The 24,517-nt window shown below is 37.4% G+C and overlaps 4 protein-coding genes across 5 annotated transcripts; 1 reads left to right on the forward strand and 3 right to left on the reverse strand.

The window, feature by feature from the left end:
* Window positions 1-1,755: 1,755 nt before the first annotated feature.
* Window positions 1,756-8,549, reverse strand: LOC121748645. 2 transcript variants are annotated; one of them, XM_042143128.1, is made up of 7 exons: window positions 8,385-8,548; window positions 7,241-7,445; window positions 6,303-6,621; window positions 4,662-5,603; window positions 4,236-4,478; window positions 3,362-3,510; window positions 1,756-2,039 (listed from the first exon to the last, which is right to left on the reverse strand). In XM_042143128.1, the coding sequence occupies exons 1-6, from the start codon at window positions 8,486-8,488 to the stop codon at window positions 3,398-3,400; spliced, it is 1,926 nt and encodes a 641-aa protein (XP_041999062.1). In that variant the 5' UTR covers window positions 8,489-8,548; the 3' UTR covers window positions 1,756-2,039; window positions 3,362-3,397. The 2 variants fall into 2 exon arrangements, with proteins under 2 accessions (XP_041999062.1, XP_041999056.1); XM_042143122.1 differs by having other exon boundaries at window positions 4,236-5,603; window positions 8,385-8,549.
* Window positions 8,550-15,833: 7,284 nt separating this feature from the next.
* LOC121781795 lies at window positions 15,834-17,114 on the reverse strand. Its single transcript, XM_042179526.1, has one exon. The coding sequence runs from the start codon at window positions 17,112-17,114 to the stop codon at window positions 15,834-15,836; it is 1,281 nt and encodes a 426-aa protein (XP_042035460.1).
* Window positions 17,115-17,631: 517 nt separating this feature from the next.
* LOC121781892 (germin-like protein 8-11) lies at window positions 17,632-18,033 on the reverse strand. The gene has a single exon (XM_042179623.1). The coding sequence runs from the start codon at window positions 18,031-18,033 to the stop codon at window positions 17,632-17,634; it is 402 nt and encodes a 133-aa protein (XP_042035557.1).
* Window positions 18,034-21,154: 3,121 nt separating this feature from the next.
* On the forward strand, window positions 21,155-24,111 carry LOC121748657 (heat shock cognate 70 kDa protein 2-like). The gene is made up of 2 exons (XM_042143141.1): window positions 21,155-21,440; window positions 22,226-24,111. Exons 1-2 carry the CDS (start codon window positions 21,227-21,229, stop codon window positions 23,956-23,958), a joined length of 1,947 nt encoding a protein of 648 aa, XP_041999075.1. The 5' UTR covers window positions 21,155-21,226; the 3' UTR covers window positions 23,959-24,111.
* Window positions 24,112-24,517: the final 406 nt, after the last annotated feature.

The following is a 24,517-nucleotide window of genomic DNA, read 5'->3' on the forward strand; positions in this document are numbered from 1 at the left end:
CCCAAGGCGAGAAGAAGTAATTTTATCGCATTGATGTTTGCTTGTGCATTTATAAGATGTTTCTCAAACATTTAAATGTATAAGAAGCAAATAAGTCTAATTCTTCTACATAGTAGACTGGTCGTGAACGACGTTCACAGAAGGTGACGCAGTCGTTTCAATTAATTAAAGTCAAATAGCAGACTTAAATTAATTAATGGATATTTATATCTTAAACACGAGAAATAATAAATTAAAGAGGCAAAGCCCGGATTACTCGTAATTTCAGATTGGACGGACAGTCAATATTATTATACTATAGTGGATGATAATAATATTCTGTTGTATTAAATGAGGCTCAATTTAATTAGTAAAAGTCCAGCAGGTTTGGCCCAAGTCCAACCTCCATGGATCCCTAATCTGGCCCATCATAACTCTATATAAAGAAGATTAGGGAGAAGACTTCCATTACAAATTTCGTTCCTCTCTCTCTGGGATTGAACGTATTTTTCAGTTCTCTCCAGAACTGAATTTTTGTCTTCTTCTCTAATTAAGTCATTTTGATTCTGACAAGCTTTGCCCACCCAAAGGTCAGATTCTGAGTTCGGGATACAAATTAGAAGGTTCGTGGTTGAGTACGAAGAACATCACGTGGAGAAGGCGCAAGCAATCGACGATTCTTTGAATAATCAGATCGGTTATTCTAATCCGTAGGAAATTCATGTTTTAGGTTTTAATTCATTTCACATGAATTATTTGTGTTCTTGTATGCAATTTTGTGTTTAACATGTGAATCAGTTAATCCCATAATAAGCCAAATAGATATGTAGATCTGATTTATTTGTATATGCATGACTTCCGTTGTGCAAGGGGCACCAAACCCCAACAAGTAGAGAGAGAAACTCGTAAAAACAAGTGGTGCAAATGAAAATGAAGTGCAATGTGCCGTATATATAGACTTTTTTTAAAAAAAAAATCGAAAATACACAGACGTCCGTGCGCTCGTCCGTCGGGGACCCACAGTGGTGGACGAGCGCAAGGACGACCGAGAAAAACGACGGACGAGCGTTCGTCCATCTGGCTCGTCTGCGAATCGCTCGCCGCGCCTAATGGTGGATGAGCGCGACGGACGAGCAGCTCGCCGGTCGCTCGTCCGCGAGCTCGTCCACCACTGTGGATGCTCTTAATATTTAATTTTGCATTTCATAATATTTGTTACTACTATATAGTATCACATTTCACTTTTACTTATATTCATTAATTTGTTTTGTTTCACTCACATTATACTAATTTTTCCAATTGCACTTTAAATTTCTTAAAATTCGAAATACTTAAAAATTAACACGTTTAAGAACATCTCTTAAGAGGAGTAAATGAGAAAGCAAAGAGTAATATATTTATCTTTTTATAATTAGAACTCATTTTCAATAGAGATGGTCTTTGAGAATATATTAATGTATTATACCTTATCTAATTTTAAAAATGTATATTTACCTTTTCTTCAAGGTAAATATAATACTTCATACGTCCCACAAAAGATGTCACACTTGTAAGACTGTATATGATTTTAAGAGATTTTGTTTTGTGTGTTAAGTGGTGAAAGAAAATATAAATCTTATATTTATGCGAGCAAGTGAAAATGTGAGTAGGACAAATTAGAAAAAAAAATAAAACATCTTTTATGAGATAAAGAGGGAGTAGTTCACTTTTTTAGTTTGCATTCTTTCCTTAAAACTCGTTATTTTTTAGAAGGTATAATTTTATATTTTTGAGAAATAAATGAGAATTATACCTTCCGTTAAGAGCTAATGTTAAACTTATGCAAACAAATATCACACTCCCATCTCTCTTCTCCACCCACAGGAAGCAGAATTACAATTTCTTTGTTACGTTCCTCAACGTTTTAACACAAAAAGGGGATAACAATTTTGGGGATATTTTTTTGCTGACTCGACTAGTCAAAATCATCCAAAAGTTGCTTCTGAACTTCCAATATGGCCGAGCTTCTGAATTAGCTTAGGGACAGCTGCACAAGTGATGAAGCAAGCTCGAGACGTAATCTGCATGGGAGGAATTAGACAGGCCAGCTATAATAACTCAGTAGAATATTCGTGCATTAGAACATAATTTCAAGATTAAAAAACAAAAACATTACGCCAACCTACTTGTATACATAACACTCCATAATTCAAACTACTTTTTATCTTGTTAAAAGTTCTCGTGATTCAATACACAACCATATATCTATATAATCGCATCAATAACCAATTTCTACATCGGCAAATATCAGAAATAAACAGAATCGTATATATAATTTCAAGTACAAGATACCAAGTCATGTCAGAGTTATAGTGGATAATTCACATATTCACATAAAACACAAACACATATATTTTTCCCCTTAACGTGCTTAGTAACAAACATGTATTTACGTACAAGATCAATATCTGATACATTGATCTGACACAGATGGTACCCATGTGAGGGTGCTGCCTAGATAACCCTTATAAGGTGCAGAACACACAGATCAGATATGGCTCAAAAGATATCCAGTATTGTTTTCCAATGGCATGCTAACTATGCCTAAGGTACACACTTCAAGCACAGGGCTAACACATTATGATCAAATGTTTTCATTTCATACCAACAGTCATCATATAACTTTATAATCCAACAAACTGACTTGTATATGATCAACTAACTCATAGTTAATAAATCATATCCAAATCACATTATAAACATATTATACATAAACGTATACCATGCTTTAACACATTTAATCCACCATCCAGACTTATACTCCCTCCGTTCCATAGTAATAGAGTCATTTTGTCATTTTGGTACGTTCTATAGTAATGGAGTCATTTCCCTTTTTAGTAAAAGTCAACACATTTTTCCACACCTACTTTACTCTCTCTAGCTTTATTCTCTTCACCTCTCTACCTTTTTCATTTTCCACTTTACTTTTCCTTTACTTAACTCACCTAACACAATTTTTCTTAATCTCCATACCGAAAAGAAACGTCTCCATTACTATGGAACAGAGGGAGTATTAGATTACATCAAATTCTCAAACGTATTAATTAGTGCTATTTATGATCTTGAGAAGTTAGCAGACAACCCAAAATCAATGGTATTCTTATAAATAAATAGTACTCCTTTCCATCTAGACCGGTTTTAAAGGCATTACATTTAAAGCGAACATGATATTAGTTTGATTATGGAAGAGACTGTATGCGATAAAAGCACACTAATCAATCTGAACTCAATGACAATGACATGTGTGGGTCGAGTTCTACTAAGCTAATAAGCCAGTTAACAGAAATTTCAACTGTACAAGCAAAATGGCCCAATGCAATATATGTGCACAAGTCATACTTACATGGATATGAGATGTTAAGTCAACTGTTGTTTTAGGTTAAGCTCTGTGTTGGGAGCGAGTTCGAGGAAGAAATCTGAGCCGGGGAGAAAATCGTGTCTCCTGCTGCCTTGAACTTGCAGATGACTTCCTTGTGACATGATGACTTCCGGCTAAAACATAAAATACTTGTTAGGAATGAAGATCAAGAAAATTGCAAAGCTTCATCATCCAGCATGTAGTCAACAGGAAACTGGAACTGGATGGAATAATATTGACATATACTACTCAATTGCATAGAGTAAAGAAATGCCCAAGTTGCAAAGAGAATCAATACATTTTCCACCAGAAATGGGAAAAATTAGCACTTTTGGGAAAAACCAGAGGAACCGTGGCTGCTTAATGCTTCATATGAGAGATTTGAAACTTCTTTCAGAGGATGATTTAGAGTCTAATTATTCCTGGGATGGAAGATCCAATGGATCCTTTTGTTTTGTTTCCACCTTTATGTAACCTTACTAATAATAAAATCATTCAGGAAAGCTGTCATTTCATAGATTTGTTCATACCATTTGCAGCAAGAATATCCTTTGACCAGATTTATAAGTATAGAGATTTTAATACTCCTTCCGTCCCACAAGAGTATGCACTTTTGGTTGGACACGAGTTTTAATTCAAAATTGGTAAAGTAAGAGAGAGGTAGAAAGAAAAAGTAATTAAAGTATTGTTAGTGGAGAATGGGTCTCACCTCAATAGAGAGAAAAGAGTTTCCAAAATTAGAAAGTGCATATTCTTGTGGGATGGACTAAAAAGGAAAGAGTGCATATTCTTGTGGGATGGACTAAAAAGAAAAGAGTGCATACTCTTGTGGGATGGAGGGAGTATATCCTTTGAGTACCTGAACTTTTTGGAGTGGTATTACGAGTAAATCTTTTCCCGTTCTCTCCTTCCTCAGAAAGCTGTTCATTGTTCTCAGTGGCATGGAGTAAAGAGAGTGATCTGTTAATACAAGAATTCTCAATGGGAAAATTGGATTCAGTCGAATTTATCTTCCTTTGTTTTAGTTTAAGTTGCACAGTATTGCTCTCAGTGTCCTCAGTAGCAGCTGATTGTGTTGGCCTTTTTGGATTATTGTGTTTCTCTGCATTTTGAACCAAGTAATCCTGGTGAGTATTAACATCAACAACCATTCCATCTTTTCCGGGAACATGTTTCGTATGCTTGACATCATGAATACTGGTCTCATTATCAAGCAGTGAAGCTACTGCTTTCTGGTTGTCTGATAAACAAAACTTAGGAGCTACAATATCTTGGGCGCAAGTACCTGGTTTAGTGCATCCAGTGCGAACATTATTTTTAGATGCTGTGTTATTGTCGTTCACATCAGTTTTCTCTACTCCTTTTTCTATTGACCGAGTAACCCTTCGTGTGCTGATCTGATCATTAATTGGTGAAGTTTCTGATAAACAATTTTCTGGAGCTTTAGCACTATGCGGAAAAGTTTCTGATTCCACGCATTCATTGGGTACATCACCTTTTCCTGCTGCATGATAGTCCTTGAGTTCAATTTTCTCTGCTCCTTTGACTCTTGATCGCGTAACTCTGCGCATGTCTGTCAACCTTGACTGTTTCTTATTGTTATTAGCCATCTGTGAAGTCTCATTCTTTTCATTATCTCTCTGAATTTGAGATCGTGTCAACCTCATATCTGCAGACAGCGTCTTCCTTTCTCCCATCTTGTTTTTCTTTTCCACCCCATTTAATTGTGTTCCACAAGACAGATTAGAGAGTTCAACTGTGTCAGTAGGACTTGATGTTGGGAAGAGTTTCTTCGCAATGCTCCTATAATTTGGGCTATTGCATTCTAAAGTAGCTGATCTTTTCAGTGAAAAATCTTCTGCATTTGATGAACAATCAACTGCAGAGATGCTACAGACTGTATTCCCTTGCATCAACTTGGCAGTGCTATGCTGACCAGTCATATCTCCTTTCTCATGGCTCTGGGCCAAGTACTGTGGACTTTGAGGAGATTCTGATCTTAATGAAGCAAGAGCTGCACGAGCTGCGAGAGGATTGAGTAGGAATCTGTTTCCTTTGGGCTCCTCTTGGATGGATGAAGTGGGGGCTGGAGATGTATCCAATATCACAGGGTGTTTTTTCACACTTCCATTGAAACCATTCAATTTATCAAGAAAAGAAACAGATCCAAGTGGGTCTTTGAATGAAGCTTCAATTTCCCAGCCATGACCTTTTCCTTTCAGATCAACTGCATAAATAAACATCATTACAAACTATCCTGAAAATGGTTGTCATGAAACATGGACGACACAAACCAGTAGGCAACCAAGGAGAACTAATCTATTGGGCTTTAACAAAGCCAGTTTATCATACAACTTACTAAAAACTGAAACAGCTGTGGTGAAGACGAATCATCAGTACAAGTAATATTTACTGTTATCAGCTTGGTAGAACAGAGTAATTATTTCTTTGATTCAAATGAGGCTTATAAAGGTCCAGTTTATTTGCTGCCTTCCTAAGGATCCAGCTTTAATTTCACTTTCCAGCTTTATAAATACCTCAATTTAAATGAATTTATATCATACTCCCTCCGTCCCAAAAAGGTATGAACTATTTCCTTTTTAGTCCGTCCCTCAAAAGTATGAACTTTCTAATTTTGGAAACTCCTCTCTCTCTAATGAGGTGGGATCCATTCTCCACTAACAATACTTTTAAAACTTTTTCTTTCTCTCTCTCTCTCTTACTTTACCAATTGTGCATTAAAACCCGTGCCGAACCAAATGTTCATACTCTTTGGGGACGGAGAGAGTAAGATTTTTGGAAGCTCTGTAGTAATTTGAAATTTATTGATGCTCTGATGTATTAAATGAATTAAGGTAATACTTGCAGTCCACAAAAAAATATGGACTAAATAGGTGGTCAACAAAAAATGGGTTCATACTATCACCTTTCTGTGAAGAAACACAATCCTTCAACATATTCTCCCCAGGAACTTCTGTTGAAGTATTTATTTCTTTTATCTGCTGCTCCAGTAGCACATTAATATCCATTTCCCAGTTCATCCCCTCTGCGTGTAAAGCATTTGATGGTTCCTGCATGCTGAAGAAGGCAGAGATGGCTGGATGAATATGGATGCTTGTTGCCGCCAGTTTCATGATTGCACTTGCTGGGACAGTCAATGCTTCTTCTGGAAGTGCATGGTGAAGCCATTTGATTGTGAAAGAACATCTGCAGTAGGTCCTCTTTGAGTGTCTCACATGAATTGCCTGTTAATGTAGCTTCTTGAATGTAAATTGAGTAGCTGGAAAAGGACTGAAGTAAAATTCACAATAATCAATGACTAAGTCTACACTAGGTTGAATATATCTGCACATGTAACAAGAAATGCTGACCTTAGTTATCTATAAGATAGTAAAATCATGAACTTTGGTATTTTCATGGGACTAAAACAAAGTATTCCAGATGTCGGTAGGTGGAAAATATCTGGACCACTGACCACGCTAACAACCCTAACCAAGAAGTAGAAATTGGGAAACTAATTATAACATGTAAGAATTTCTGAAGTAAGAAACATTTGGCCTTTCCTCCACCCATCCATTCACCTAAAAGTGTTAGTGTGTTACAATAGTATGTAACATGGTTGAGTTAAAAAGTAGAGTATTTCATTTTGTTAAAGTGGTTATGTCATATTTTTCATATATTACGAGTCCACAAGCAAGTAGTTGAATAATCGGAAACATCCATGCATTTATTGTACAACATTAATTAGTAGTAGCAATTTTGGTGCTCCCAAAACTTAAGTACTGTACCCCTATCACTGTCATTCCATTGACTATTCAGTCTTTCCTCCTACGAAGATGAGATGAGTGGAAATTATATATATACCTGTTCCACCCGTGCGTCATAGAAGACACCCTTAACATGTGAACTTTCAGTTGCAAGCACATGATCACCTTTTCTGATGGACGAGCAGTCATCACCTTGTAATGGAATGGAACGAACACGAATGCGAGCAAATATCTCCTGTTTATCGATAATCACCTCTTCCAAGTTGTTTCCATACAGCACAGTGATCCCTTGTCCTCTGGAGCTGCATCAGCAGGAAACATTACATCACCCTATACACCAGACATTCAATATAACAGTGATGGATCTATCTGTCAAGCAGGAACAGTTATGTTTTAAAAGCAAAGTTAGTCACACCTCATAGCTCTTTCGAGCTCATTTAATTAACCTTTCATACTACACTTGAACACATATTTGGTAATGCATTCAAATCAGAGTTTACATTTTGCTTCACTCAAAAGGCTAATAACAACATAACTTCTGAGAAATGCTAATCTACTCTATCCCAATGTAATCAAGCCCCCTACAAGACGTGTGCATTAAATGTGATGCCAAAAGCGCAAATTTACTTGCAAGCTATATTCCAGTACGCAAGCTATATTGTGATTTAAATCTAGATCTGATCAACAGAAGGCAATAGGCATATACATGCCCTGATACTATTAAAGCACATTCATACACAAAGGTACACCCCGAATCAAAATGTGATTTATTCATTTTATTTGCTTCATTTTGAAGATGCAAAATGATGTCAAATCTGCAGGAGCGCAATTCAATTCCAAAACAGCACTGATCAGGAACATCATCATCGGACATCAAACATTAAAATAACACCGGTTAAAGACATGCACTGGTACAACTGCAACATTAGCACATTCCACTTCGACACACATTTAATCCACCGATCAACATGTCAATTACTCGTTATACTTGTTTCATTTTACAAATGCAAACCGTGTTTAAGTCTGCAGGAGCTCGAGTCAAGACCAGAACAATATTGATCACGAACATCGCCATCAAACAATAAAACAACATAGGTTTAAAAATCACCTAAAATATAAATGCTATCAAAACTTGAGTAAGATCTCACGCTGTGAGATTTCTTCAATTGACTGAATAGGAGTGAATTCTCTACAATCTACAATAAAAATAAAGCTAATAAAGTAAAGGAGAGGCAACTGACCAGAGAGAAACCTGACAAGGGTGCCAAGAGTGGCTGTCCTTGCGCATAGCCTCCAGCTCAACGGTGTCGTTCGCAGCACTGAAGCTGGCTTCGCCGTCGGCCATTGATGGGGGAATATCTGTACCAGCTCTAGAATTGAAGGAAGAACAACACACTGCCCCAGATATAATTGTGATTAACAGTGTACCGATGCATATAATGAAATTTCTTTTTCGCCCCTCGAGTCGATTAGTATCAAAAACTTTATTAGTGTTGTTAGATTTAACAAACTCTTGATTAAAAAAACATGATTAAAATGAATTTGATTATAAAAACTCTTGATTTAAAAAACATGATTAAAGAATTATAATAACAAATTATTAAAATAGAAAAAGTAAATTAAGAAACAAAATAATGTAAATAAACAATACTATTCTTCTTACTTTACTTTCTCTCTACTTTAGTTATTTTTTGAAATGAATACAGAAAAAGTGGTTTAATTACAGTGAAATAGGAGGAGTACAAATTAATTTTAAGATTACTAGCGTCTATTATCAACTATTAAAAATATTAACTTCCTCTATCTGCATTAATTGTCATGTTTTTACTTGACATCAGTTTTAAAAAATGTAATAAAAAATGAGTTAAAAATTAGCAGAATGTGTGTCCTACTTATAGTAGTTTTATTATAAAATGCGGTGATAATGAGTTAGCGGAATGTAGTCCGTTATCAACAATAGTAAAAAGTAAATGTGACAAGTATTGACGAACGTACTAAAAAAACTAGTGACAAGTAATAACGGACGAAATGAGTAATTTATTACATGAATTTCAACTTAGTACAATATATTATCATATATTATCATGAACTTTGGATGAGAAGAGTGAGAGATTCAGATTGAAAATATATTCCCTCCGTCTCGGCTAAGATAATACATTTCTTAGTCGGCACGTAATTTTAGTGATTGTTGATTAATGTGTTTAATTGAAGAGAGAAAACGAGGATGTGAGTATTAAATGAAAAGAAAAAAATAGTTAAATATTTAATTGTAAAAAAAAAGACTGAGTGTGTAAATTAAAGAGATTAAGAACCACGATAAAAACAGTGGTGGGCCTACATGGGGTTTGGGGGACCCATAGAACCTTCAACAATTTCAAATATTAGTATATACTCCCTCTGTCCCATTTCATGTTATATACTCCATCCGTCCGCAAATAGGAATCCCATTTTTTCGTTTTAGTCCTTCCGCGAATAGGAGTCCTGATTCATTCTACTCACATTTCATTTAAAACTACTATTTACAAGTGAGACCTCTATTCCACCAAATTTTTTCTACCCACTTTTCTTAATATTTCTTAAAACCCGTGACGCCAAGAAATGAGACTCCTAATGAAGGACGGAGAGAGTATTTCATTACTTAACTTATTTCAAAATTTATTCATAATTAATAATATTAAATATATACATATATATAGTTTATATATCATCTAATTAAATCTATCTCATTGCTCATTTTCCTCGCATCGTAATAATATCGCATGTTTCGTCTACGACGACATCAAATAATACCTTGCAATTATTACCAGAGAATTGTACCTCCCAACTTCAAAATCATGCGTCCACCGCTGGATAAAAGTGCATTAATAATTAGCTAAACAAAATTAGTAAAAAATGGAATATAATAATGGTGAGTTGATACGAGACATATCTTATTATTAAGTTAGTATTGATTTACCATATTTGTTGCTTATGATATTATTAGATTCGATACATTTTATTGTTAAGATATTATCGTATCCCACATATTATAAATATGTGTGGAACCTTTCATATTAGGCAATCAAGAAATAAAATACTTTTTTACGCTAATTCTCTTCTTCTTCAACATACAAACCCTAGTTCTGATCGTGTGCGATCGACGGGCAAACGATTCCCGCGATCTCACGGAGGAATCTAATCGAGGTTAAGGAGATCCTTAACAAGTGGTGCTTTCATTGAGAGCTAAATCTAGCATGGCGAATCGGGCTGGAATGCGCGCAGAGCCGCTCGTCGGTTCGGCCGGAACCACCCGCGGGCTGGAGGCTTCATCGTCGTCAACTGGTGCGCTGGTTACGACGGCCTTGGCCTTTGAACACGTACTAGCGTCGCTGGCCCGTATAGAGGCGCGGCTGGAGGCATCTGAGCGGCGGAACTCTATCGCGCCGCCACCGCCAAGGCCCGATCCGAAGCCTCCCTATTCTGATTGGGCGAGGGAGAGACCAGAACTGCCTCGACATACGTCGCTGATGACGGCGGCGACAACAGTAGCAACTCAGCAGCAAGTAGGGTTTGGCGACCATGCATATCGCGGTCAACGCCGCTCAACCCTAGGGGAGACTCAGCAGTGGGAGCGTTCCGGCCACAGCGGCGTCGGCAATCGCGGTAGACAGCGGACCGCGTGGGATAATGCCGACCACATACATGAAATTCACGCTGGGCGACAATCGACGCCGTGGGACAGCCCTTGGGCACGACACGACGGTGGGGGTTACTCCGAACCGCCCAGTTACGACCATTATCGTTCAGACATACCACATTTTGAGAAGATGAAACCCCCGTGCTTCGACGGGTCTGATGCAGTCAATTGGATATTGCGAGTGCCGGTGGTGGTTGGCGGCGATCCCCCAAATCGGGTTGTTTCAGACGATGAGAGATTGGATCCTGGGGGATACAAGAGGGTACAACAAATCCAGCCGCAGGTACAATCACATAGTGGTGGCTTGAAATTGGTTTCTCTAGACTCCGTTTCGAGTGAAGGAAGTATACAAAACCCCTTATCTAGGCAGAGACAACCTATGTATTAAGAGCAAATAACACAAATTCAATCTGGAAACACTGTGGTTGCTGCTATTCAAGCTGAATTGAAATCTTATAAAATTAATGGTGCCGAAATGCTGAAGAAACAGGGTAATGAACTTCATAGTCAGAGAAAGTACACATTGGCACTGGAGAAATATATGCGTGCGAAAAAAAATCTTAAAGATATTCCTACTTCAAAGGGCAAGACTCTCATTTTAGCATGCTCTCTTAATATGATGTCATGTTACTTGAAAACCAAGTAGTATGAAGGGTGTATTGGAGAAGGTACAAAGGTTTTGGCTTATGATGCAATGAACCCTAAAGCTCTCTACCGAAGGAGTCAAGCATACAAGGAGTTCGGAAAACTAGGAGAAGCAGTGTCTGACTTGCCTAAAGCACATGACGTATCTCTTGGGGATGAAACTATTGCAGATAGCTTAAGGGAAGCTGAGGAAAGATTGAATAATGAAGGAAGACGATCAGTTGTTCGGCGTGCGTTTGATCCCGGATGAGATAGATCTCGTCAAGCTTATATTATCAACAACTCTCTTCTATGCTTCGTGGTTTCCACCTTGAGGACAAGGTGGATTTCAACCGTGAGGGAGTTGATACGAGACATATCTTATTATTAAGTTAGTATTGATTTACCATATTTGTTGCTTATGATATTATTAGATTCGATACACTTTATTGTTAAGATATTATCGTATCCCACATATTATAAATATGTGTGGAACCTTTCATATTAGGCAATCAAGAAATAAAATACTTTTTTACGCTAATTCTCTTCTTCTTCAACATACAAACCCTAGTTCTTGTCGTGTGCGATCGACGGGCAAACGATTCCCGCGACCTCACGGAGGAATCTAATCGAGGTTAAGGAGTACATCCTTAACATGAATCCTAGTATGAAATCATGATTAAATCAATGTGTTGTTTCCGAAACAAATTGCAATTTTTTTTTCTTCTACCACTATATTTTGCACGATCTTTATTTTTGTTGTGTATTTATTTAAAAGCAAAATAAGAATCTACTACTATATAATTAAAAAAATTGTTTTTAACGGATCGTCTTTTCAAAATGAAGAATGATTAAAAAAACAAACTAAAATTCGAACAATGGAATATAAAGTTTATAAAATAAGCAATGTTTGAAATAGTTAACTCAAATAACAATAAAATTAAGGGCAATCACAAATTTTAGTTATAAAAATCAATAATTTCGGAACATTTTTTAAACATCTTGGTTGACAACGTAGTTTTGCTATTTTTATTTGTTCATGAATTAGTAAACTATTTTTGTTAGTATTGATTTTTTATAGCCAAAATTTATCTTTACTTTTGAGTTAAATATTATTTCATTCTTTGTTTTTCTGATTTTATTTTGTAACTATTAATATACTTTTATTGTGTTTTTAATAAATATATACAATAATGAAAACATGAAACAAAAAAAAAAAGAAAAAGATCAGTTAAAACAGTGCAGTTTTTATATTAAAACACCATAACGACCACAAATAACCTTTTTTCCATCGTTACATTGATGGAATGAAAATGTATTTTTTCAATAAACGGGCATCAGACAACATGCAATCTAGATGTTAAAATTTTAATGAATATAAAAGTAAATTAATGATTCGGTGCCTAGTATGGGTGTTACACTAGTTATAGTTACATTTTCACCGAAAACAGGGGACATTGATCCTCGACATACGCGAAAATGATCTGAATTAACCAAATCAATATAAATTCTATCATAATCTAAATCTCAAAATCAACAAACATGACAAACAAAATATTTTTTGAGCAAGAATACATGAATTTAGAAATAAAATAAAATATCAAAATTAATTTTTGAATTCAAAATAAATAAATATTAATGGGTTGTCATGTGTTGGTCACTCATTAGTTGAAAATTTCACATGTTTTTGCATGCATATGCATGCGCAGAAAAGAGCGTGCTTAAGGAAACCACACCGCCGAACTTAAGGGCTATTGCTAAATTGTATGAGAGTAATGGAGATGTCTCGAATGCTCGGGTTGTTTTTGATAAGGCCGTGCAGGCAGATCACAAGGCTGTCGATGATCTTGCTAGCGTTTGGTGTGAATGGGTGGAGATGGAGCTCAGACACGACAATTTAAAGGGCGCAGTCGAACTCCTCCAACGTGCTACTTATGAGTGGACATGTTCTATTTATGACTGTATAATCAATATAGGAATAGCAAACAGTATAATCAATCTAGGAATAGCAACTCCTCTAATCATCATAAGCTATGGAATGCTTCTTCAAGTAAGTAGTTGAACCCTCTTATTTAATTACTCTTTTTCTCCACTTTATTTACTAGAATAAGAAATAACTAACTCTGTTTATTTCACTAACTGTTTTGAAGAGTCAATTAGAGTTTATGAGAAAGGTGTGAAAATCTTCAAGTACCCTCATGATATAAACTTGAATCCCTTTGAGTGGATTCTAACTCCAAAGAAGAAGACTTACTAGAATTGAAAGAACTTGACAATATAAATGAAATGGAAATATGCTTTTCTTTACTTGCTTGATGAAATTAATGCCACAAAGGTCTACCCTATTTATAGAGAACAAAGACTGCAGTTTGCAACTAACTAGCTAAATGAGAAATGTGAGATAATGCAATGGAAGTGGAGATGATGGAGAAGTGGAGATATGCTAATCAATCTAACAACTTTGTAGCTAACGACTTGGTCAACAACCCTAATTCAAAACGAGTGCAAAAAATGAAGTGACTCAACTTTTTTGGGACAGAGGGAGTACTTGTTTGAACTTTTTTATTATATTTGTTCATATATATTCCTACTTGACTTGTAGTACATTGTTAACCAAATATAAATAGCTATTGTTTTTGCATATTGATTCTGCTTAAGTTGTATCTAACGAAGTTCCATTCATTAGTTTCTTTTCTTATAAATGTGAACCTATATGGAGTATATGTTTGTGCTAAATAGCAAACAGATATGTCCAATTTAGATTAAATTCTGTTTTTTTAACTTTTTTGTTTCACAGTTTTGCAAAAATAGACACCCTAAGTTCTGCAACTAGAAAAAAAAAACGTCACACTACAACTTAATTCAACTCTTGTTGAAAATCTTGAAAATACCGTGGTCTGTGTGGGATGTTCTGACATCGGACCAACCTTCCATGCAATCTGCATGATTTGTCATCGTTTCGGTTTCATTAGACCCGTCTCATTTCTCGTTCCGTTGTCGTCCCTTGCCTATGGTCTCCAGTTCCACGAACCTCGGAGATGGCATGGCACACTAAACCAGTCAATTGTGACCGTGTCCATATTCTTCCTGTACCACTAGCCCTTTACTTTTCAAAAGAAAATGAGATTTTTTTACTTGGAATTAATCATAGCAAAATTTTGTTTATCACCTCTAATCTATTGGGTGATTAATTATTGTCCGTGATATGTTTCTGCTGTTTGAAGTTTGTTTCATTAATTTGATCACCCAATGATGATGTTAATTAGAGGTATATGGTTTTAAGAAGATTTATAATACTAGTATATACTTCCTTCGTCCTGCACTACTCGCACCTTTCCTTTTGGGCACGGAGATTAAGGAATGAGTGATAGACAAAGTCAACAATTACGGCTGTAGGTATAAATTGTTACTAAAAATGGAAAGAGTGCAAATAACTTGGGACGCCCAGAAAGGAAATAAGTGCAAGTAGTGCGGGACGGAGGGAGTATTATTTATTTTATTTATTAGGTAAACCAGTAAATCAGCATACAAGGATTAATTAAGCAAACCACATTTTTGTCTGCAAATCTTTGACGGTATTCTCCTCTAGCTTAGACGCCCTGGCTAGATAACTGCTGTTGATGGGCGGCTTGGCCGCGTAAAGAGAGTTATTAGAAATGGGCCACTCACCCCTTAAAAGGCCTCATAAGGGGGAGGGTTATCCACACTTATATAGATTAGATGGGATCTTCACCAAGTCGATGTGGGACAGAATTTAGAGAATTTAACACGCCCCCTCACGTGTGGACCGGAAAGGACATCGGTCTTCCATCACGTGGGTAGGCAATGCAAGAGAAACCATCATCGATGTGGGCCGGAAAGGACATCGGTCTTCCACTCGTGAGGTAGATAAGAGATAAAGAGAAAACCATCATCGACTTGGGCCAGCTTTGATACCATATTAGAAATGGGCCACTCACCCCTTAAAAGGCCTCATAAGGGGGAGGGTTATCCACACTTATATAGATTAGATGGGATCTTCACCAAGTCGATGTGGGACAGAATTTAGAGAATTTAACACGCCCCCTCACGTGTGGACCGGAAAGGACATCGGTCTTCCATCACGTGGGTAGGCAATGCAAGAGAAACCATCATCGATGTGGGCCGGAAAGGACATCGGTCTTCCACTCGTGAGGTAGATAAGAGATAAAGAGAAAACCATCATCGACTTTTTTTTTTTTTTTTTTTAAATTAACTTCATATATTTATATCATATATATGAAGGAGGAAATTACAAATCAACTCCTATAACAAGGAGGAAAGACAAATTACGCCACCCAGGGTTCGAACTCGAGACCTCCAGGATGGACGCAGTATCCAGCACCCTTTACCGCTAGGCCACCCTTTACCATCATCGACTTGGTGAAGTGGAGTTGAACAAGGATTGATCATAGCACACATGATGAGTGGCTCCTGTATCTAGGATCCATGTGGATGAGCTAGAACATGATGAAGAAATAGAATTAATAGAGGGAGAAAAGAAAACTGTACCAGAAAAGTTGGATGAAGCCTGAGTAGATGGCTGAGCAGGTGAGACAGTAGCTGGAGTTGCAGCTGAAGAAGAGAGAGTTTGGAGTTTATGGCTCTGCAAGAGGCTAATGAGCTGTTGATATTGATCCAAACTTGGTAGATCAGCAGGTTCTTCAACAAAATTAATAGAGCGTTGCTGATGAGCATTCTGATTTCCAGCAAAACCAGAATTCTGTGGAGGTTTTGCAAAGCCACCAGCTGCTGGTGGATATTTCCCTTTGCCTCTGCCAAATCCGGGTGGAAAACCATGAAGGAGGAAACACTTTTCAACCGGATGATTGGTTCTTCCACAGTGAGAGCAGAGAAATTTGTTGTAGCCTCTGCCAAAGGATGAAGCTGCATTTGCAAAAGGCAGTTCACTTGTGACTGGAGCTCGAGTAGGAGCAAAAGATGAAGTGTTATTTCCATCTATTGATCTCTGTCTTTCTTCCTGAATCACCAATGAGAAGACCTTAGATAAGGAAGGTAGAGGAATCATTGATAGAATATGAGATCTAAGTTGAGAAAAAGAGGCATTCAAGCCGATGAGGAATTGCATAGTGCATTCGTTCTCCTGATGCTGGTTCCACTTTGATGCACTGTCACAGGTGCATCTAGTACATGTGCACCAAGAAGTAGGCTGAGAATTTCGGTATTCATCCCAAAGTATGCGAAGGTTGGTGAAGTAAGAGGTAACATCCGAAGATCCTTGAGAAAGAGTCATGAGTTGTTGGCGAAGTTGATAGATCCGAGCAGAGTCAGCAATGGAGAAGCGCTCTTTCAAGTCGAACCAGATCGCATAGGCATCATCAAGGTACATGATGCTGGAGCATATTTGTGAAGAGACTGAGTTGCGGAGCCATGAAATGACCATGCTGTTGCAGCGGATCCATGGCTGATAAAGGAGATCATCACGAGCTGGCCGGAGGATGGATCCATCAACAAAGACAAGCTTATTTTTGGCAAGGAGAGCAGTGCTGAATGCTCTACTCCAAGCCGCATAGTTTGATCCAGTGAGTTGTTGTTGAACGAGATTGATTCCTGGATTATCACTCGGATGAAGGAAATATAGACTGGATGTGTCCTCGGATGGGAGTGGAACAACTCGGTTTCGATTAGCCATTGGAAAGCAGGAAATGAGATTTGGAGATGAAGGAGATATTTGGAGATGAGGAAGAAATTTGAGAAGATCAGAGAAGGAGATCAGAGATGAAAAGGATCGAGAATGATTGAAGATTTGAAGATATGAAGTTTTGAATATATGAAGATATGAAGTTTTGAATATATGAAGATTTGAAGATGGAAGGAGGCGGAAGCATTTTTGTCACTGATACCATATTAGAAATAGGCCACTCACCCCTTAAAAGGCCTCATAAGGGGGAGGGTTATCCACACTTATATAGAAGAGATAGGATCATCACCAAGCCGATGTGGGACAAGATATTAGAATTTTAACACGCCCCCTCACGTGTGGGCCGGAATGACACATCGGACTTCCATCACGTGGGTAGGCAAGAGAAGAGATAAAGAGATATATAATCCATCATCGACTTGAGCCCGCTCTGATACCATATCAAACTTATGAAATTCTCCATCATTCTTTCAATATTATTCTCTCCATAATATCTGCATTCATGAAGTTAATCTTCATAAGTTTGATAAGAGTCGGGGAGAAAAATAATCCCTGGATTCTGGCTATTGAGAGACGAAATCGTGACGCTTTTTTTCCCTCTAGCCACGTTCCGCACGATGTGGACGAGGCCGACCTGGAAAATGAACACATCGCCTCTCTTGATAACTTTGCTGTAATATTTGTAGTCTGGGAATGAGGTTACGAATCCCACCTCGACCGAGCCTTCTATCACGTAGGTGATCTCTGACGCCCTAAGGTGAATGTGAGGCGGGAAGATCCCGTTCGGCGCAAGCTCCGAGTATAATGATGTTTGGCCTTGGGTGTTGAACCCCGGTGTTGTGGCTACCGATGCCAAGGTGAAGGTGACGCCATACGGGTTGATGGGTCCCGGCCGGTTCAGGCCTGTCATGTAGAAGTCGTCTGCGGTGACTAACTTTGGGTCCTTGCATGTTGACGTTGTTGCTGAAAAAAAATAGTTAGTATACGATAGTACTTATGTAATATTTTTGTAATAAATGAAAAAGAATGTCATTCATCCTAAAAGATTTAATTTGTTATGATAAAGTTATTTGTTCTATAAATCATATAGCAGTTGCTTCGCGACAACTGATGAGTGACATTAGAATATTAGATTGCATGCCAAATGAGGAGAAAAATTAATGTCATTTGGTGTATAAACCGGACATTGAATTGGGACATTAGATTATAGATCAAATAGGAGAATCCTCCCAAAAAAAATGTCTATTTGATCTGTAAAATGAATATATGTGTAGGAGAGAGACCCTTCTAAACATTCTCGTTGCTTATTACATAGCCAGGCCACACTTTGTGTCATTGGGCCTCTCAACAAAAGCACTCATGTTACAAATAAAATAACAGAACACATCTCAAAAGATTAGCTTGTTAGAGAGATAAGCTAATGACAACTGATGTGAGATGTAATAAATCTGAAACAACCACAAAATAAGAACTAAGAAAGTAGGTATCGAGTCCTAAGGTAGGTGCAACGCAGATATCTTGAAGAGGATGAGGATCGAAGGCCAAGGAGATGCGAATGGAATTGAGGAGCGCTAATGTGATGAACAAGATAGCACTGGCAGCCATGAATGCAAATTAAGAAAGCTTGCTTGTTTAGCATTGAAGAAAATAGCCTCTTTTTATAGAGGTGTTCACACTGTTCACTGAGATTAACGTTATAACGTTGTACTATTAACTTTGATTCTTCCTAAAAGATAGTGCATCAACTATATATATATATTGAGAAAATAAAATTGGTGGGTACGGATGAACATTTAGATGTCGATTGGTTTATGCCTGAGTTAATTATAAATTTATAAATCTGAAACTATTTGAAATGTCTTAAAATTGAATTCAAAAATCCAAACAATAACCTGACGCTAATATATAAATGTCACTATAACAAAAAAAATCGTTAAGGACATTTTTTTAATACAATTACTGACGCTAATTTATATTTCTAAATATATCACCAACGCTTTAAAATGTGTCCTTATTGTTGGTGTCCCAACTAAAATTAGAGGACGCAAATGAAAGCGTGATAAAAATAAATAAATGATTAAGTTAATTTGCCCTTAATTTAGGGACACTTTCTTTTGAGTTGTTATTTTTAAAAACTTTCTAACGCAAATGATTGCGTCTCAATTTTTATGTCCTAAAAGATAAGTTTTTTGTAGTGGGTGAAAATATTGAAATAAAATATTTATTTCATATAATATCTACATAAAGGATTATAAGTACTATATATTAAATACCTTCTGATTTTTTCGATTGTAAGAAATCAATCTGAGCCAAAATGAAAACGAAATCTGATACGAAAATCTAGCTAATTATTTTTAAATAAATTTGGCGAAAGTGACAATAGCCTAATTTCATTTTTAGCAAATTAATGCTGAATGTACTTAAGCTAAATTTTACAAAAAAAATATATCTTTTGACTTTATTAAATCACTCTTTGGATTTTCTAAGATTCTTTCACGGGCAGTAAAAAAGGTCGGATAGCAGAGTTTAGATTATTATAAATAGTGTCACAAACTTGGAAAATTAGTACTGCTAGAGAAGATTTCTCTTATGTAATTAATTACTAATACAATGGTGATATAGAAAAGGCTTGGCTCCTAAATTAATCAAATGGGTTTTTCTGATGGATTGAATCAATTAAAAATGAGTGAACTATATACATAGTCTCTATATTTTAAGGGTTTCACTTCTGCAATTCTATACTAATTTATTGACATAGATATTCAATATCGTGTAAGGTCATTTTACATTTCTAACTTCTTTTTGGACTAAAATAGCTAGTTATTCTATTTGAGTAATTTTCCTATGTATTCTCTGATCTCTCCTCGCAAAATTTCTCTAAAAATATTGTCTTTGAGGAAACGATTTTCTCAATCGAGATTGATTTATATGAATTATAGAGCATGGATATTTATTTATAATACAAGATACAATATTAATTTACTGAAAGGGGAAATCAGTCACAAGATGATAATAATATCATACACTTAAATCCAACATAAATATGTCAATAAAAACAACTCAAAAGTAATTCTCAGTCCTTCCTTTGAACCCAATTTGACCAAAAGTGAGGGACACGAAGAGTCCCAAATGCCACAGCACCAACCATAGCCTGTTCCCATAACACAAAAACAATATACATAATCAGAATATTTATTTAAATTTCCATATAAAAAATAGTCTCATTTTGTCACTTTTAATATACCAGAAGGGGGAATCGAGAGCTGGGCCCGTGGGGAAGTGGGCAAGCTCCGTGCCGATGCTTGAGAAGAAAAGCCCCGTCAAGCTGTTGCCATTTTCCCGGTATGCTCGATGGTGCAATCCACCCGATCAAACCGAAACTGATCACGTTTAGGTCTCTTCTTAGCCAATCTCTTTCAAAGCTTCATCATATGTAGAGTATATAATTATAACGGTTGGTTTCAAATAAAATTTTATACTCCCTCCGTCTCAATAAATATGAAACGTTTGCTTTTCGGCACGAGATTTTATGTAGTGTTGTTTTGTGAGTTATAAGTACACGTCGTTTATAAGCTACGTGTGCTTTGGGCAACCGTTAAGCCGGCACGGCACATGCACATACTCTAACAATGTTGCGATAAAATTTTTTTTGTTAATTGTGATGTCCAATAATAAGAATATTAATAAAGGATATAAGTACTAGTCCTATTATTTAAGATACTAGTAATATTTTGGTAGGAGTAATTAGTTATATTGGAAAAAGTGGCATAAAATAAAATAATTTAAAATTGAGAATATTTCCAAACAGCAATAGTCACCACAAAAAAAGCGAGAATCGAAACGGTAAAAAGGAAAAAGTGGGGTGTGGTCCGTCAAAAAACCCTTTACCCGCTAGAAAAGTTGAATGATTCATTCCATCACGGTTGATAACTTCTCCGTAGCAAATCCAACGGCTACCAAGTAATTCACTCTTTCGAACATTCTGGAACGCCAAGCTTGGGGACTGCCATGCACTATATATCCTCCCAACTTGTACCATCTTAATCGTAAAACCCCAATTTTGTTCTTCGCCGTGTCTCCTTAAGATCTAGCGTTAGAACTCCATGGCCGGAAAAGGAGAGGGTCCAGCTATCGGGATCGATCTCGGTACGACGTACTCGTGCGTCGGCGTCTGGCAGCACGACCGCGTAGAGATCATCGCGAATGACCAGGGAAACAGGACCACGCCGTCTTACGTCGGTTTCACTGACACCGAGCGGCTAATCGGTGATGCAGCTAAGAATCAGGTCGCCATGAACCCTACCAACACCGTTTTCGGTAAGAATGTTTTAACGTCTAGCTATTACGTGATATTTTTTAGTACTTTAGAAATCTCTTTATGGTAAAATGATGGGTTTCTTTATTGCTGCTATAAATTCATATTTGCAGTCCAAATCGGTATCTGATTGTGTTATTCTGGTTATATATTCCAGATTTGGTGTAGTGTCATGTTGAACTTGTCTTGTTATTGAAGTCACGGATCTGTATTTTTGTTCTAGAGATGTGAGATTCATTTGAGTTTGTGAACGAGTATTTGAATCTTAATCTGATTATAAGCTACTTTCATTCCAATTTAGGTTTAAGAGATCAATTTTATTAGTTATTGTTCTTTTGTTTGAGTCCAAGGCAATAAGTGTGTATATGTCTTAGCATTATTATTTCTATAACCCCTTTAATAAAATTCAATGTGTGTTCACTTTATTGCAAATTCAGTATATCATTGTTTTGCTTCATTGTTGCTAGTGTCATGATCGTAACATAGGAGTAGTTTTTATGTGCTAGTGTTTGTTCTGTTATATGGTCCTTTCCATTTCCCTTTAGGTTTTGAGGTTCTTTTTCATGTAGAAAGGTAGAAGGGTGAAGGATGTACAACAATATGCTCAATAATCTAACTATCTAATGCCCTTCCAAACATAGCTATATGTGCTTGTAATGTGGACCATCTTTTGTCTACATATATCTTCCAACTACTGAAAACAACAATATTACAATAGTATGTATGGTGTTTGTCTTCCACATGTTGGGAATGGAGTATATCTTAACATTGTGGTTACTTCATTTAGATGCTAAGAGGTTGATCGGAAGGAGATTCAGTGATGCCTCCGTGCAGAGTGATATTAAGCTGTGGCCTTTCAGGGTCATTCCCGGACCTGCTGAGAAACCTATGATTATAGTTAGCTACAAGGGTGAGGACAAGCAATTTTCTGCTGAAGAGATCTCTTCCATGGTTTTGATGAAGATGAAGGAGATTGCTGAGGCATATCTTGGATCTACAGTGAAGAATGCTGTGGTCACTGTCCCAGCTTACTTCAATGATTCTCAGCGTCAAGCTACAAAGGATGCTGGTGTAATTTCTGGCCTTAATGTGATGCGTATTATCAATGAGCCTACAGCAGCAGCAATTGCCTATGGTCTTGACAAGAAGGCAACAAGTCTTGGCGAAAAAAATGTCTTGATTTTCGATCTTGGTGGTGGAACTTTTGATGTTTCTCTTCTGACAATCGAGGAAGGTATTTTTGAGGTGAAGGCCACTGCTGGTGACACTCACCTTGGAGGTGAAGATTTCGACAACAGAATGGTTAACCATTTTGTTCAGGAATTTAAGAGGAAGCACAAGAAAGACATCAATGGTAACCCAAGGGCATTGAGGCGATTGAGAACTGCCTGTGAGAGAGCAAAGCGAACTCTCTCATCCACTGCTCAGACCACCATCGAGATCGACTCTCTCTATGAGGGTGTTGATTTTTACTCCACCATCACCCGTGCCAGATTTGAGGAGCTAAACATGGACTTGTTCAGGAAGTGCATGGAACCTGTGGAGAAGTGTTTGAGGGATGCCAAGATGGACAAGAGCACTGTTCATGATGCTGTTCTTGTTGGTGGGTCCACTAGAATTCCCAAGGTTCAGCAACTTTTGCAAGATTTCTTCAATGGGAAGGAACTCTGCAAGAGTATAAACCCTGATGAGGCTGTAGCATATGGCGCTGCTGTCCAAGCAGCTATTTTGAGTGGTGAGGGTAATGAGAAGGTCCAGGATCTTTTGCTTCTTGATGTTACTCCTCTATCTCTTGGTTTGGAAACAGCTGGTGGTGTCATGACTGTGTTGATTCAAAGGAACACTACGATTCCCACTAAGAAAGAGCAGGTTTTCTCTACTTACTCGGACAACCAGCCTGGTGTCCTGATCCAGGTATATGAAGGGGAGAGAACAAGGACCAGAGATAACAACTTGCTTGGGAAATTTGAGCTCTCAGGAATTCCTCCTGCTCCAAGAGGTGTTCCTCAGATCACAGTGTGCTTTGACATAGACGCCAACGGAATACTGAACGTGTCTGCTGAAGACAAGACCACAGGGCAGAAGAACAAGATCACAATTACCAACGACAAGGGCAGGCTGTCAAAGGAGGAAATCGAGAAAATGGTCCAGGAGGCAGAGAAGTACAAGTCTGAGGATGAAGAGCACAAGAAGAAGGTGGAGTCGAAGAATGCATTGGAGAACTATGCATACAACATGAGAAACACTGTCAAGGATGAGAAGATTGCCTCAAAGCTGTCTGCAGCAGACAAGAAGAAAATTGAGGATGCTATTGAGTCGAGCATCCAGTGGCTAGATGGTAACCAGCTTGCTGATTCAGATGAATTCGAAGACAAGATGAAGGAACTGGAGAACATCTGCAACCCAATCATTGCAAAGATGTACCAGGGAGCAGGTGGTGAGGCTGCCATGGATGAGGATGCTCCTCCTGCTCCCAGTGGAGAAAATGGAGCTGGTCCCAAGATCGAGGAGGTCGACTAAACTCCTTACTTGGCTCTTTCTCTAGCTTTTATCATGATGCCTTGGGGTTCATAATGATACTAGATTTTCAGTTTTCTAGTACTTCTATGGTACTACTCCATTAATATTTCCTTCTATTGCTTATTATGCACACAACTATGCTTTTTCCTGAAATTTCATCCCACGTAGCATTGTTGATGCTGTTTTAAGATCTCCATTTATTGATTTTTGAATGAAGATCTACTGTTGGCCACATGAAATGTTATTATAATTCTGGGAGATTACTCCACAAACTGGGAAGGGTGTTATTACATCATGTAATAGTTGGTCCACAAACTTGAATAATACAAGAAAGTGGCAATTATTGTTGATAAGTGGATGGTTCTCCAACTAATGACGGTTTATATAGGTGGGGGCCATCAGCAATACGAGCAATACAATATCTATCCACCATCAATGTCAAATTTCAATGGCCATTAGTTAAGACTTAAAGTTGACATTTTCAGCTATTAATTTTGTATTTGTATATTTTCTTCCAGTTGCCGCCTCCCTGAAAAGTATATTTTCTTATCATCGCCTC

Source organism: Salvia splendens, chromosome 1 (assembly GCF_004379255.2).
Source record: "Salvia splendens isolate huo1 chromosome 1, SspV2, whole genome shotgun sequence".
NCBI classification, from domain to species: Eukaryota; Viridiplantae; Streptophyta; class Magnoliopsida; order Lamiales; family Lamiaceae; genus Salvia; species Salvia splendens.